Source organism: Schistocerca americana, chromosome 4 (assembly GCF_021461395.2).
Source record: "Schistocerca americana isolate TAMUIC-IGC-003095 chromosome 4, iqSchAmer2.1, whole genome shotgun sequence".
NCBI classification, from domain to species: domain Eukaryota; kingdom Metazoa; phylum Arthropoda; class Insecta; order Orthoptera; family Acrididae; genus Schistocerca; species Schistocerca americana.
This window is the reverse complement of record NC_060122.1, coordinates 682,400,502-682,417,094: the sequence shown is the minus strand read 5'-3', so window position 1 is coordinate 682,417,094 and position 16,593 is coordinate 682,400,502. Positions and strand designations below refer to the sequence as shown.

Genomic DNA, 16,593 nt, shown 5'->3' with positions numbered 1-16,593 from the left:
AAGACAGAACAGCATTTCCAAATTAACATTGTATCTCAGTTCTGTGCAAATATGGTGCCGTCTTATAAGTCTTTTCATTTGATCATTCTCTCCCAGGTCTGGTTTGAGAACATTCTACACGCAAGCGATTCATCACTTGGCTTCCATCCCCTCATTTTCAGTCGAACACTTCCACACGTGTCAGTTTTCGCCACCATACGTGAAACACACCGTAAATAAATCTTTAACTTTGGTACCCTAGATTGTCGCAAGAAGAAACGCTTGTCTTATTGCTGCGTATGGGAAGGGACATGTGACTATCGTGAATGATTTGAGATAAAAGCAGCACGTATCTTCGTCGTACAGAAGTTAGATCAGTATTGCCTTAATAAACCCCACCGAAGCTGCTGTACTGCAACATTCACTGAGAGATTACTTTCAGGTGCAGCAGTGGTTATCCACTCCGACCACCCTCAATGATCAACTATGAGGACGGAAAGAGTAGTGGAGAAAACAAGGAATAGTCTCAAGCGAGTGACAACCAATTTGAAACCTGCACCGGACTCGATCCTCCGGTCGTTTCTTATTAATGTAAAAAAGACTGTCCACATAATTGTGGATGCAAGAAGGCAGGTTTTCATTGCCCCGCAACACACATCGTGTTAAGAATGTGTGAAAACGTCGAGCTCACGGAAGACATCATTGATATAGGTAAAGAAGAGACCGAGAACAGATTGAAGAAAGACCTTTATACAATTCGAAAGGCACACAGTGTGTCCCAGTTCCGTCAGGACAGTGGCTATAAAAAATAGAAGTCTTGGAATATGTTCACATCACAGTTTTCATTCCAATAGTCTCTCCCTGAAACAGTACCAGTGGGATCGTTTTACAATTGTTTTGAAACATTCAATGTGTAAGGTGCAATATTTTCTGTGGTTTACTTATTCTAGGATTGAAGGCAACTGTGTAAGTTCAAAAGAAATGTTTAACGTCGCAATATTAGCACAAAAATAGACGCTTCTACAGTTTTCAATGCGACAACAAAAAACAGTTGTCACGATAACGCATCTCGTCAACATCTAAAAGTGAAATAATCCTAAACACAACAATATTCAATATTAGTTCCCAGAAGGTTAACTTATCCTAAACACGACAATATTGAAGTTTAACCACAAGTTTCTTTACAAAATTGTTCCTGCACTTACGTTATGATGTTGGTCATTATTACGAAAATCGTCCGATTCCAGTTCAAAATTCGGTACTATTTTTAAGATCACAAGTCCGCGGTGGATGGTTAGTTATGTGACAAATTGATCAAAAGATTGCCTAAGGTCGAGTTTACAGTGAACGCAAGCTGGTGAACCAGCAAGGTTACGCCTCTGCACGCGGTATTTACCTTAAGCTGCGATGAGCAGTCGTCTGCTAGGCCGCTCTCTTCCGCCGAAATTCCTATAAAACTAATTACACCTCTGCTTAATTTTCCAGCAGAAACTTTCCCTCTGTTTCTCCTTATGCGAGAGAATATGTACTGATCCCTAGTCTTAGAACGTGCCGATAAACACGCGCATGGTTGGAGCAGCGTGCATATTATAATGCCCTCTCAGTTCTAACAAGAACAATTAACTAATTGGCTGGTTCGCTTCTCCACGGTTGGAGCTAAATGATGCTACAGCTAATTTCTAGCTGGAAATCAGTCGCTGTCAACGCAGTGTTCACACAAATTACTCCTTTGCTTCGTACAGAGCGCTATGCGCTCCATTCTCCACTTGGCGCCAGTTCAGAGAAGAGTCCTCGAAAATTTCAGTCTTGTCTTACTCATAGCCGAACTATCTCCCCACCTGGGTTCTTCGTTCTTCACGCCATGGCAATTTTCGACCAATAGGAGCGTCCCTCCTATTTTGTGGAAACACTCTACCAATTGCAAAGGTCCCTAACACTAAATTGCGTCGAAACTTTGGCTCATTTCTCCTTCCTAGCGCGTTTCCGCCAATCGGACGTATTGTGCCTGTTCCAGACGCCTAACTGCGTACATTGACTCTCTCACGTGCGTACTACTCGCTGGATATATGGTCGAAAATGCGTCACTGGTTTTGTTTTGTATCCATTTGGAATTACGAAACGCAGTTTTCTAAAAGCTATCTTTCCTGTCTTCCCTCAGATGGGCCGTTATAATCGCTCTCCCCATTTGAGGCACCTGGTCGGTCGTTGACTTTCCGCCTGGGACACCCCTTTAAATGGTTTTCCTGGTATGCTCTGTAGCACGGTCTTGTCTGTCCTAGTCCCTCTGAATTCCAAACTAGAACGCCTCTCGCTGCTGGCTTCGCCTTCTGCTCAAACATGCATTATAGGAACAATGTGTTAATTACTGTCGATAGAGTGTCACTCCTTTTTGCATTACATACTGATAGGCAAATTTTCTCATTACTTTCCTCATTACCCACAAATTAAGTTAGGTGTCATTCACCTTCCTGTTGCGATGTATTTAGCTCTCACGTAAGGGGCGAATCTGACCATTTATTCTGCCACCTCACAAATGTAGTCCTTTTTTTGAAGTGCATTCAGTACTTGGATGTCACAATTGGATCGTAATGGTGTCTTTTTATGGCCAACATCAATTTGGGGAACAACCAGAAGTCGGCTGGGGCCAATTCGGCGAATGCGGCTGGCGGTCCAGGATGTGGTCCTTTCGCTGGCCAAAAACTCATGCCTGATCTTCATTTGAGGGCTGACACGTTGTCATGGCAGAGCGGCCAGGAACCTGCCTCTCAATATTTGGGTCGAATTCAATGAACTCTCGTCCACAAACGATGATTATGTAGTCTCGCGGCTCTATTGGCATTTTCTGACATGAGTCAGACACCCACTGTTATGTTTGTAGCCGGGACGCCTGCAGTGTGGTTCCTAGCTAGCATTTTGACCACCAATATGGCTGTTGTTGAAATTTCAGGCTCATAACGCTGCAGCTCAGCACAAGTTAGCATTACAATCGTGGAATTTCACACAAGTAGTCTGGAATTTCACACAAGCACTCTGTAGTTCTAACGGAACTGGGTCACACTGTATCTCTAATCTCACAATCTATTTCGTAATCATGCATCTCTCCTTGACATATGATGACAAGTTGTTTTCTCACCACCTATTTCATTTTCCAAAAGAAAAATATTATAATATAACAATAATAAATTTTGAAGATTTTTCGTTGGAACCCCAGCTTTTTCGTAACTGAATTTGAACGATTTCGGATTTACTTAGATAACTTGAACATTATGTAATTTATAAAAACATGAGCTGTACATATACATACAAGATCTAAGTGATTAATGCGTATAGAACTGGGAGGGAATACAATGACAGCTTTGAAAAATAAATTAAGTTTTGGAGTGGAAAAGAAGTTTCTTGCGGTTACAGCCGAAACACCCTAATTTTCAACTAGCGGTTGAGCCCCAACGGTCCGTGGGAGAAAAAAACCTAAATAGTGAAACTTCTAAGAAATTTTACGTACTTTCATTACGAATGCGAAGGTTATTTACTAAAAATTGATAGTTTCAGACTTGTAACCAAAAATAGGCAACCAATGACATTTTACTTGACTGCTGTTTGATGTGGAAATTCGTGTAGTTATACAGTTTTGTCGTTTCAGGCTTGCTGGACGCTCTAATCTGACGCAGATAAGAGTTTACTTACAAAAGCAGAATAGTGGAGGAAAGTTCAATTTAAAATTGTCAGTAATCACATTTGGCTACAAGTGGCTGAACTGCCACATTAACTGCAGGGTAAGAACATGGTATCTAAGGACGAGTTACCAGTTGATTATGGCAATGATCCTGCTATGGGTTCTGCTCCAGCCTTGAAAGAAAGGCGGACGTCAACCATTGAAACAATTTGTAAAGTAGAAAACTGTGTATAAAGACTGTTAAATGGTATCTTTGTATATTGAGTTTAATGTGAAGTTACACTGCAGAACTACATCAGGAACGCAACTGAAAGGAAATCAGTAGTCAATGCGGTCGTAAACAGTTCCTTAAAATTCCCTTTATGTCATCTAGTGTTCGAAATACCATCCGTCCACTGCAACAAACATTAACAGTCACTGGTGTCAGGACTTACGGACAGACTCCAGAGATCCCTTTCATATCATAGATTATGCTGCAACAATCACACTGCTCAGAAAAATTACGGGAACATTACTTTATGCGTCTGCCACACTCCATTGAGCAATAATTGAGGAATGGGCTGGTATATTAGCAAATGATACATTTATCAAATGTTCAAATGTATGTGAAACCTTATGGGACTTAACTGCTAACGTCATCAGTCCCTAAGCTTACACACTACTTAACCTAAATTATCCTAAGGACAAACACACAAACCCATGCCCAAGGGAGGACTTTAACCCCCGCCGGGACCAGCCGCACAGTCCATTACTGTTGCGCCCTGACCGCTCGGCTAATCCCGCGCGGCGATACATTTATCTTTTACAAATTAAGTACACTACAAGATATCATAACATCGTCGATCGTTTATGCAAAAAAATTGAGATTTCCGATAGTTGTCGAAAACAAAGTCGAAAAGATCATTCATCTCGTCATCTTGGGGGTTTTTCGTTGGACTTCGAGAGTTTCAGTACCGTGTATGTCCTCCGCGAACGTTTATCACTGCCTGACACCTGCGTGGGTTGCTGCGTATAAGTCTGTGGAGGTCACCACGTGGCATCCGCTTCCATTCTTTAACGGGTGCCGATGAGAGTCCTCGGAGAGGTTGTTGGAACAGAACGACCAGGAATACGTCTGTTAAGTATGGTGCATTTACGCACGATGGAGTTTAGGTTGAGACACACCGTCGGCTATTCCTTTACTTCAGTGTCAAGTCTTCGCAAGACATAGCCACCATATGGGCCCTGACGTTAGAAGGAATTCAAGGCCACCACCGTACACAGCATCCAAACGCTGTTCCAACAGGATCTAGTTGATTTACTGCGTGGCGTTAAGGTGACCATGGACAACGGCAAGATCCGTATTCATGTGAACATAGATGCCTCCCTACAATCTCCCAAAACCTTACAAATTTCTCGAATTCTTGGAACACATCAGGGAGATTTGTTACCGGTAGCTTCGAACAACACGTAAGTGTTACAGAGATGCTTCGGGACCTCAAATGGAAATCGCTGGCTGGAAGGCGACGTTCTTTTCGAGGAACAATATTGAGAAAATTTAGAGAACCGGCATTTGAGGCTGGCTGCCGAACGATTCTACTCCCACCAACATACATTGCCCGTAAGGGCCACGAAGATAAGATACGAGAAATTAGGACTCATATGGAGGCATATTGATAGCCGTTCTTCCCTCCCTCTATTTGCAAGTGGAGCTGGGCTATCAGTGGTACATGGTATTCGTCGCCATGCACGGTAAAGAGGCTTGCGGAGTACCTACGTACATGTGGATGTAGATGTAGAAGTACCGCAACGAATATGGCCGTCACTTGGAGTCAGAAAATATCCGGACTCTTCTGTGAGTAACACGTTTCACCAGTGGCATAGTTGCCAGTTGACATGGGAACGGCAGAACTGAAGGCGAGCTGCAAGATGTTGCCTGAAGTGGCGTACTTGGACAGGCTGTCTGGGCCGTATCGTCCTTTCTCGTAACCTATTCATAACAGTCTGACCGGACACAGCGGTTCCAGTGGCCCTTCTGAGATCGTCTTTCAGTTCTCTGGCGATATCCTTGCGACGGCGCAACACAGTGATGGGAGGATATTGGTTTGCACCTGGGGTTGTAATGTATCCGCGACCTTGTCTTCTTGTAGCGTGTCCACAAGCTGAGGATGACAGATGGAGAAACACTGGCATGTGCAGCAGTGCGGATTGATATACTGTGAAAAGTGCACCGCCGTTATCGTAAACTATAGATCTGAAAACTGTGCAAAGGAGGTAATTAACACTATGACGTCAGGTTACGCCACACGTTAATGGAAAGAAACTTGTTCTATTTTTTCCATTTTATGCACATACGCAGAGAATTCACAACTGGCGCTCACTATCAAGGAGATCAGCAAGACGGCATCAATATTGGATTATATGCTCCATCATCATGGGTTAACGACGCGAATGTTGACGTCTCGCCGGCAGCATCAGCTAAACGGAAACTATTTTGAAGGAACGTTGCCTAAGAGACCCCGCAATCTACATCCTCCTAATCAGTGCTGACCAACTCTTTACGTTGAAACAAAAGTAACTTTTCTTGCTCATATATTTTACGTAATTGTAAATGGTCGTTTTCTAAAGCTATTCAGCTTTATTTTCAATAATTTTCAGAACAGTAGTTAAAACATGTTTTCATTTATTTAATTATATCTTTTGAAAGTAGGCTGTGTACAGTCTGTGGATTGTTGGCGTTGTTGGAATATTCGCTGGTGTAGTGTTGGGCAGTTGGATATGAACAGCGCGTAGCGTTGTGCAGTTGGAGATGAGCCTTCGGCAGCGGTGGATGTGTAGAGAGAGATGCCAGAGTTCTGAGAACGGACAATCGGGACGTGTGTCCGCCAGAAAATGGAAATTTGTAATGATGGATGTCATGAATTGATTTTTTATATATATATATATATTTATATATATATATATATATATATATATATATATATATATATATATATATATATATATATCACTATTAAGGTAGATACATTGTTCTCTATGAAAATTTTCCATTTGCTAACTATACCTATCAGCGCTTTCAGCAGTTAGAATCTTTTATTTAGCTGGCAGCATTGGCGCTCGCTGCATTGCAATAGTTCGAGTATCGAGGATTTTTGTGAGGTGATTCATGAAAGGTATAGGTTATTGTTAGTCAGGGCTATTCTTTTGTAGGGATTATTGAAAGTCAGATTGCGTTGCGCTAAAAATATTGTGTCAGTTTAGTGATGATCAGAGTAAGTAAAGGGAAAACTGAGTACGTTCAGTTTTGCTCAACTGTTTGAAAAACAAATAACGTAAGAGGTTTACCAGCACAGTAATACATAATTTTCTAAGGGGACGTTTCACTTTTTATAACCATAATAACTTTGCAACGCTTAATTTCCGATACAGTCATTTTTCCAGACAATAGTTACTAATGCTAATGGGATAAAAATCAAACAGCTTTTGTTTCTCTACATTTTCTTTTAACTGCTAATGTTTCTTTATGTAGTATATAAGTGTTTACCTACATTTGCATGTTTTGTTGTTCTGCATTTTACCACGTACGATTATTGTGTTCTGCCGACGGGATTTGGACATTATGCCGTAACCCCCGTAGCATTAGTAGTTAGAGAAACGTCTCAAGTTGTTTAGTTTGTAAACGACATTTTTTTCAGTGGCTGTTTGTTCGATTTGGGCTAATGTGCGATCATTCGTAATGTTGTACTTTTTGGGCAGGTACTTCTCTATCGAAAGTATATGATACTGAAAGGGGAACACAGTAAGTAAAGAGAGATGAAAGTCTACTAGTCATGGGGGACTGGAATGTACATGTAGGGGAAGGAGCAGAAGAAAAGGTTACGGGAGAATATGGGCTTGGGACAAGGAATGACAGAGGAGAAACAAACTGATATCTGTAATAAATTTCAGCTTGCAATAGCCAATGCTCTGATAAGGACCACAAGAGAAGGAAGTATACTTGGAAAAGCCCGAGTGATATGGGAAGATTTCAGTTAGGTTACATCATGCTCAGACAGAGATTCTGAAATCAGATACCGGATTGTAAGGCGTACCCAGGAGCATACGTAGACTCATACCAATACAGTATCGATGAAGAATAGGCAGAAGTTTGACATTAATCAGGAAGAACCAATATGCAAAGAAGTGGGATAAGGAAGTACTAAGGAATGACGAGATGCGCTTGAAGTTCTGTGAGGCTATAGATACAGCAATAAGGAATTGCTCAATAGGCAGTAGAGTTGAAGAGGAATGGACTTCTCTAAAAAGGCCCATCACAGAAGTTGGAAATAAAAACGTGTGATAGGGGCCCTCAAAGCGAGGCTCAAATTTAGATGACGCTTTATGTCCTTTCCCCCGTGCTGGCACACGCCTAACAAAAACCGGGTCGCCCCCTCTGATGTTAGCAGGACGACGCCCCTTCTTGTATCGTGCCGCCTCCCTTTTGTGGGCGATGTCTATATTGCCCTTGCTCTCTGCCAATTCTCGTGGATAATTTCTGCTGATATCTCCTCTGGCAACAGGTCCGAGATCGACCACAAGTTAGCAAGCGGAGAATTTACAGAATAGGCCAACAGTAAAGAGGCCGGGGTGGTTTGATGCGACTCATGGCGTGCGGTATTGAAGGCCAAATTGAGCCACGGGAGGGATCTATCCCATTTGGTCCGGCTCTTCTCGTGATAAACTATCAAGGCTGATTTAAGGTTTCGCTTAAAACGCTCAGCGAGCGAAGGCTGCGGATAATAGGGGGTCGTCGTGACATGAGTCACGACTTGAGAACAAAACCTTCGAAACTCTTTTTTTGTGGTTTTAGGGCGCACAACTTCAATGGTCATTAGCACCGTGACTACGTTAAGAATGCACCGCGAGGCACAAGTTGAAAACAACAACTAAAAGGGAAAACACGATAAAAGACAGACTGACAGGCATAGGATTAAAAAACAGCATCATCAAATGTCCTTAGAGAGGTTTGTCAGATTGATAAAACGAAGAACACGAGCAGCTGCTCGGGGGTCATCCGCTAAAATGGCATCTAAAGTACATGGCAGGTTAAGATCTAGACGCAGTGTGTTAAAATCAGGACAGGACAGTAAAATGTGGCGGACCGTCAGCAATTGCCCACATGGGCAGAACGGCGCCGGCGCAGCCGTCAGCAGATGGCGATGGCTGGACCGGCAGTGTCCAATGCGTAACCGGGCCAAAACGACCTCCTCCCGCCGAGAAGGGCGGGAGGAGGACGTCCAAGCCGCGGGAAGAGGTTTCAAGGCCCGAAGCTTGTTGTCCGTAAGTGCAGCCCAATCGGCATGCCACAGCGATAAAATGCGCTGACAAATTACCCTGCTACAATCCGACGAAGGGACACAACAAGAAGCTGTCCGAGGCTGGAGGACCGCAGCCTTGGCCGCGGCATCTGCAGCTTCGTTCCCGGGGATACCGACATGGCCAGGAACCCACATAAAGCTAACCGGAGAACCGACGTCCACCAGCTGCTGAAGAGAGCGTTGGATCCGGTGCACGAAAGGGTGAACCGGATACGGATCACTGAGGCTCTGGATGGCGCTCAGGTAATCGGAGCAGATGACATAAGCGGAATGTCGGTGGCGGCAGATGTAAAGAACAGCCCGGTAGAGGGCAAAGAGCTCAGCTGTGAAGACCGAACAATGGCCATGGAGCCGGTATTTGAAACTTTGTGCCCCGACAATAAAAGAACACCCGACCCCGTCATTGGTCTTTAAGCCATCTGTATAAATGAAGGTCATATTGATGAACTTTGAACGAAGTTCAACAAAATGGGAGTGGCAGACCGAACCGGGGGTAACCTCTTTTGGGAGCGAGCTGAGGGCAAGGTGAATGCGGACCTGAGCCTGGAGCCAAGGTGGCGTGTGGCTCTCGCCCACTCGAAAGGTTGCAGGGAGTGAAAAATTAAGGTGTCGAAGGAGGCGACGAAAGCGAACTCCAGGGGGTAGCAGGGCAGAGACATACAACCCGTATTGACGGTCGAGAGAGTCGTCAAAAAAGGAACGATAAGACGGGTGGTCGGGCATTGACAGTAGCCGACACGCATACCGACAAAGCAGTATATCGCGCCGGTAGGTGAGTGGCAATTCGCCAGCGTCAGCATGAAGTCTCTCTACGGGACTAGTATAAAACGCTCCAATCGCAAGTCGTAAACCTCGATGTTGTATGGAGTTGAGGCGGCGTAAGATGGATGGCCGTGCAGAGGAGTATACGAAGCTCCCATAATCCAGCTTGGAGCGGACGATCGACCGATATAGACGAAGCAGGACGGTTCGATCCGCTCCCCACGACATACCACTGAGAACGCGGAGGACATTTAAAGAACGGGTACAACGGGCAGCCAAATATGACATGTGGAGACCAGCTAAGTTTCCTGTCAAATGTAAGACCTAAAAATTTTGTTGTCTCCACGATTGGGAGAGCAACGGGACCGAGTCGTAAGGACGGTGGGAGAAACTCTTTGTAGCGCCAGAAGTTAATACAGACCGTCTTCTCGGCAGAAAAACGGAAGCCATTGGCGACACTCCAGGAGTAAAGACGGTCAAGAGAACGCTGAAGACAGCGCTCCAGGACACGTGTACACTGCGCGCTGCAATAGATGGTAAAATCGTCCACGAAAAGGGAGCCTGATACATCAGCTGGGAGGCAATCCATTATTGGATTGATCGCGATGGCGAAGAGAGCGACGCTCAAAACTGAGCCCTGTGGCACCCCATTCTCCTGGTGAAAGGTGTCTGACAGGACAGAACCCACACGTACCCTGAACTGTCGATCCATTAAAAAGGAACGAATAAAAAGAGGGAGGCGACCGCGAAGGCCCCATGTATGCATGGTGCGGAGAATGCCCGCCCTCCAACAGGTGTCGTAAGCCTTCTCCAAATCAAAGAACACAGCCGCGGTCGGGCGCTTCCGCAAGAAGTTATTCATAATGAAGGTCGACAAGGTAACCAGATGGTCGACAGCAGAGGAACTGTGGGGCAGGTGGTAGTACTTTTGTCACTGGTGGCTGGTCACGTTTCCGTTTTTGGGCAGAAGTCGAGACAGATGGAGTGAAATCCATTGCGGAGGAATCCCCCATGATTGCCAGCGTCTCCGATGGCGCGCTCCTTCCTTGTGGGGACCCTCGCAGAGGGCACTCCCGCCTTAGGTGAATGTTTACACCTCAGGTCACACCTCCCGAGAAACAGACGGAGGGACCAATCGGCATGGTCAGAAGGTATCAGCGCAGGCAATCACCCCTCCCCGGGCCTGGCCTTTACCAGGGGGTACGTGCGTGCCTTACATGTCTACCCAGGGCGGGGAATTACGCGTTACCCCGTCACCGGCTACGCGTGCGAACGCGTGGGTCGGCCTTCAGGCACGCACAGGGAGGAAGGAAGAAGAGGAAAATGAAGAGAAAGAGAGAGAGAGAGAGAGAGAGAGAGAGAGAGAGAGGACAGACTGTCTCAAACGCCGAGGCGGAGACCAGAGAAGGCAACGAGGAGAAGGCAACGAGGAGAAGGCAACGAGGAGAAGGCAACGAGGAGAAGGCAACGAGGAGAAGGCAACGAGGAGAAGGCAACGAGGAGAAGCCAACGAGGAGAAGCCAACGAGGAGAAGCCAACGAGGAGAAGCCAACGAGGAGAAGCCAACGAGGAGAAGCCAACGAGGAGAAGCCAACGAGGAGAAGCCAACGAGGAGAAGCCAACGAGGAGAAGCCAACGAGGAGAAGCCAACGAGGAGAAGCCAACGAGGAGAAGCCAACGAGGAGAAGCCAACGAGGAGAAGCCAACGAGGAGAAGCCAACGAGGAGAAGCCAACGAGGAGAAGCCAACGAGGAGAAGGCAACGAGGAGAAGGCAACGAGGAGAAGGCAACGAGGAGAAGGCAACGAGGAGAAGGCAACGAGGAGAAGGCAACGAGGAGAAGGCAACGAGGAGAAGGCAACGAGGAGAAGGCAACGAGGAGAAGGCAACGAGGAGAAGGCAACGAGGAGAAGGCAACGAGGAGAAGGCAACGAGGAGAAGGCAACGAGGAGAAGCCAACGAGGAGAAGGCAACGAGGAGAAGGCAACGAGGAGAAGGCAACGAGGAGAAGGCAACGAGGAGAAGGCAACGAGGAGAAGGCAACGAGGAGAAGGCAACGAGGAGAAGGCAACGAGGAGAAGGCAACGAGGAGAAGGCAACGAGGAGAAGGCAACGAGGAGAAGGCAACGAGGAGAAGGCAACGAGGAGAAGGCAACGAGGAGAAGGCAACGAGGAGAAGGCAACGAGGAGAAGGCAACGAGGAGAAGGCAACGAGGAGAAGGCAACGAGGAGAAGGCAACGAGGAGAAGGCAACGAGGAGAAGGCAACGAGGAGAAGGCAACGAGGAGAAGGCAACGAGGAGAAGGCAACGAGGAGAAGGCAACGAGGAGAAGGCAAGGAGAAGAAGACAAGGGAAAGAGAAGGAAGACAGTGAGGTGGGAAAGAGCAAAGAAAGGAACCAACCAAAGGAAGGAAGAAACGAGAAGTGAAAAAGCAAAATGGCCGCAAATAGAGGTCGTGGAACCGTCCGTCTCCAGACGCAGGCGCTAACGACCCCCTTGAGGGGGTGGGACTCCTTTTAGTCGCCTCTTACGACAGGCAGGAATACCTCGGGCCTATTCTAATCCCCGGACCCGCAGGGGGGGAAACTCTTCTTAAACAAAGCCAGGCGCATTATCGCTAACCAAAACCTTGGGCGGACCAAACAAGGAGTAAATCCTCTCGAGATGAGTAATAGTATTCTTGGCCGTGACTCCAGTGCTCGGAAAAATCCAAATAAATCGAGTGAAAGCATCAACCGCCACCAAAATATGTTTGTACCCAGCCTGGGTACGGGGCAGTTGGCCCACAATCAATAAAGAGGCGCTCCATAAAACGCTCAGCACGTGAAGACTGATGCAACCCCCGACGCGCGTTAGAACTGGGCTTAGCCATACTGCATTCCCTGCAGGCTCACCATTTTCCTAACATCCCGATATAGGGTTGGCCACGTCAAGGATTCTCTAATCTTACTAATAGTTTTAAAGACCCCCAGATGTCCTCCAAGAACCGAACAGTGATAATACCTAAAGACTGCCGGGATCAAGGATTTGGGCAAGCAAATCTTAAACCTCTGATCATAGCGAGTACAAAAACAAAATTCCTCTCCTCAGCTCGTAACCCGAGATAGTACCTCCGGCTTCCAGCCGATCCCCGATCCTGGCCAACTCCGTGTCCTGATGCTGCTCCTCTTCCAGGTTCTTAAACAACTCCGGCACTTCCCCTAATACAGCAGCTACCAAACCTCGCGTGCCCGGTTGGAAATGTAGTTGCTCCTCGCTAGCCTCTTCATCGGATTCCTCAAACATGCGGCTCAGGGTGTCGGCTAGCACATTTTCGGTCCCCTTGCCATGCCGAACTACGAACTTTAAGGCCGACAAACTCACAGCTCAACGGGCAATTCGACCCGTTTTCCGCGGTCGCGCCAAAACCCAAGTGAGAGCCTGATTATCGGACTCTAAAAAAAACTCGCGATGCTCGAGATAGAACTTGAATCGCTCGGTGGCGAAGAGCACCGCTAACGCCTCCAACCCATAGGTGGAATACTTTATCTCAGTGGCAGTAAGGGCACGTGAGGCATAACCGATCGGTCGGCGCTCTCCGTCCTGTTCCTGAAGCAACACGGCCGCAATACCGGAGCCCGAATCATCAGTTTGAAGAATGAAGGGCAAATCAAAATTCGGAACGGCCAGAATCGGGGCATTACTCAATGCAGTTTTAAGACCATCGAAGGCGCCTTGCTGGCTTTCAGTCCAATTAAAGGGCACCCCTTTCTTTCTCAGAAAGTTCAACGGAGCCGTCATTTCCGCAAAACGGGGAATGAATTTCCTAAAAAAATTTACCATACCCACGAACCTAGCCACCCCGTTTTTACTCTTAGGTTGTCGAAAATCACGGATGGCATGGGTCCTTGAGTGATCAACCTTGATGCCACTGCAGGACACCACATGGCCCAGAAAGGAGATTTCCTGACGGGCAAACTCGACATTAGAAGGTTTAACAGTTAACCCTGCCTGTTCCAAACGAGCTAGCAGTTTATCAACATGTCCTAAATGCTCTTCGAAGGTCTTACTATACATGACCAAGTCGACTTTATGTCCCCCAAAACAGAGTCCAGGAGCCTAGAGAGAACCGCGGCTCCGGTCGCTAAACCAAAGGGCACGCGGTTAAATTCGACAGATTCGAATCTGTCGTGAATGCAGTAAGGGGCTTAGACTCCTCGGCCAGCGGAATCTGGTGGTAGGTTTGATTGAGATCCAATACAGAGATGTAACGCGCTCCCGAAAAACATATAAAGCAGTTGTACATATCAGGAAGTGGGACCGATTCCAAGACCACCTTTTTATTTAAGGCCCGATAGTCAACCACCGGCCTGTAGCCACCTCCATTACTTTTAGGAACCAAGAATATTGGGGAAGCGTGTCGTCAACTATCTGCATGTCGTCAACTATCTGCCTCAACACCATCTTAGGAGGCGACAACCTATACGGTGCTTGCCTCACCGGTTGATTATCGGTGACACGGATACAGTACTGAATTTTATTGGTGACCCCCAGCTCGTCCGTTAACACACGAGGAAACTTCTCCAAGACTTGCAACAACTGCGAGGTTTGCTGCTCGGTAAGATGACTCAAGTTACAACCAGATGCATTACTACTAGCACTACACACCCGAAAATCCCTCGTATAATGGTTACAAAACTGAAACTTAGTAACTGGAGAAAATCGAAAATAGAACACGCCTCCCATGTAATCCAATACCAGCCCAGTAAGCTCTATAAAGTTACACCCCAATAGGATATCCATTCCCAAATTCCTCACTACACATACCTTAACAGGTCAAGAAAAATCGCCAACTCTGCACCCCACCTTCATTTCGCCAACCACATCTAAACGCTGGCCACTCACACCCCGACAGATTACCGAAACACTCCGCAGCACCGTGAACTTACAAATGGAATTATAGCTTTGATACCACCGATAGTCGAGAAAATATATTACTGCCAGAATCAGAGCACACACCGGCTCATTTTCCAAGCGAACGGTAATCTAGCGTTTGACACCGCCCGGACTCTATTGCAGGCCCTAGGCATGGGACCGCTGCGACCTCACCTGCGTGCCAGCTGGCGTCAGATGTTCGACATTGCTCCCCCTTGACCTTGGACTCACGTGCGAAATGTCCTGGTTGGTTACAACGGTAGCAAACGACCTTAGCGGGAACGCTACTTGCAGGCTGGTAATTCCTTCCCTTTTCCTTATACCCACTGCTACCGGCAATTCCTTCGCACTCCCGCATGTCATCTGCTCGCGAAACCCCGTCAATTTCATGAACTAGCCGTTCCAAGTCTGCGTAAGAAGTCGGCCTTCCACCGAACAATACACGACTCCGATCTTCCGGTTTCACCCCCCGCACTATACTTGAAACGACTTCATGCTCCGGGAGGCGAGTGTGGAAGGCCAGCACCGCTGTTCGTTCATCGGTTATGTAGTCAGTCAGGGACTCCTGCTTCCTCTGTACTCTGAATACATATTTATTCACTAGGTGCCTTTTGTCCCAAGCGGTTAGCCTTTCTGCACGATCTTTATTCGCAACCCACTCAAGCTACCGTCACTGTCAAGAACGGATGCTACTAATTGATTCAAGGAACCACTGGACAAAGGATAGAGCAACTGACACACCACCCTTGCCGGCGCATTTAACACATCAGCAAACCTCTCCAACTTAACTAAAAACCACAAAAACTGAAGTAAATGCTCCATGGATTCAATTGACAAGGACTGAACTCCCTGAAATATGGACACCAAGGGGTTTGGAAGTTTAGCAAAATAATTATCCCCACTAGTCTGATCTCAGGATCCGGTGCCAGAGGACTCGATTGGCAAATTCAACGAACCGTCACCTCCCTGTTCACCCTCCACCGCAGCGCTTTCCCATTCCAAAGCACTCAACTGAACTTGCAGTTTGAAAACCCGCTCACGTAACTCGTTTGCCTTATCCTTGCAACCCGGGCCGACAGCCACCTGAACAAGATCACTACGTCGGTTAATGAAGTGAGTGATTTATACCTGCAGACGGTATACTTGTGAGCCGGAGGGAGAACAACCCGTTAATAAATGTAAGTTTGACTGAATCTGATCCAGCGCTCCGTGGATACCTGGACCGAGAGCGCCACCGCGTCTCGCAGCCGCGCAGAGAGCTCACTCACACCACCGTCGTCAGGCTGCCCTCGAATCCGTAACTCGTATTGCAATTGGTCCTTCAGGCACCCAATCCCCATGACCCCAAGTGCAGACATGACAAGTCTGTAAAATACGCACGCGAACAGCACACAGCAGAACAATGAATTTACAGTCTAAAGACAATATCCATTAATTAAAACCTGAACCATGTGAAATAGCACTAACCACAGAGCAGCCACGCTCTGCTACCAGAAATGGTACGAGCACAGGGATGAAAACTCTAACCACACGCCACTTTTAAGTACTAATGAAGGACCGGGTCCCCAGAGCAGCCACGCTCTGCTACCAGAAATGGTACGAGCACAGGGATGACAACTCTAACCACACGCCACTTTTAAGTACTAATGAAGGACCGGGTCCCGTACTTCGATTGCACACAATTCATTAAGATCAATCCAACACATTTATTTCAAATAACATAAATGAGGTTACATTTGAGTCTGGCATTAAACAGGAATTAAAAAATTTCAAAAACAGCTGATTTAATGCGTGTAGCGCGAGTTAAGCCAATAACCAGATAAACTAAACAATTCAGCGTAATTCAAAGAAAGAGAAAAACAAAATTGAATCAATACACCCCACTGACAAATATCCAAAAAACCTTACAATACTACTCAAAAGAATAC

At 46.6% G+C, this 16,593-nt stretch overlaps 1 protein-coding gene across 1 annotated transcript in view; it reads left to right on the top strand.

Moving 5' to 3' along the window:
• Positions 1 to 15,966, top strand: part of LOC124613707 (pre-mRNA-splicing factor 38B-like) — a 42,704-nt gene extending 26,738 nt beyond the window's left edge. Inside the window, exons 2-3 of the mRNA XM_047142426.1 lie at positions 11,369 to 12,082; positions 15,800 to 15,966. Of these exons, the coding sequence (XP_046998382.1) occupies positions 11,369 to 12,082; positions 15,800 to 15,966 (881 nt within the window). The remainder of the gene's footprint in view (positions 1 to 11,368; positions 12,083 to 15,799) is intronic.
• The last annotated feature ends 627 nt before the right edge of the window (positions 15,967 to 16,593 follow it).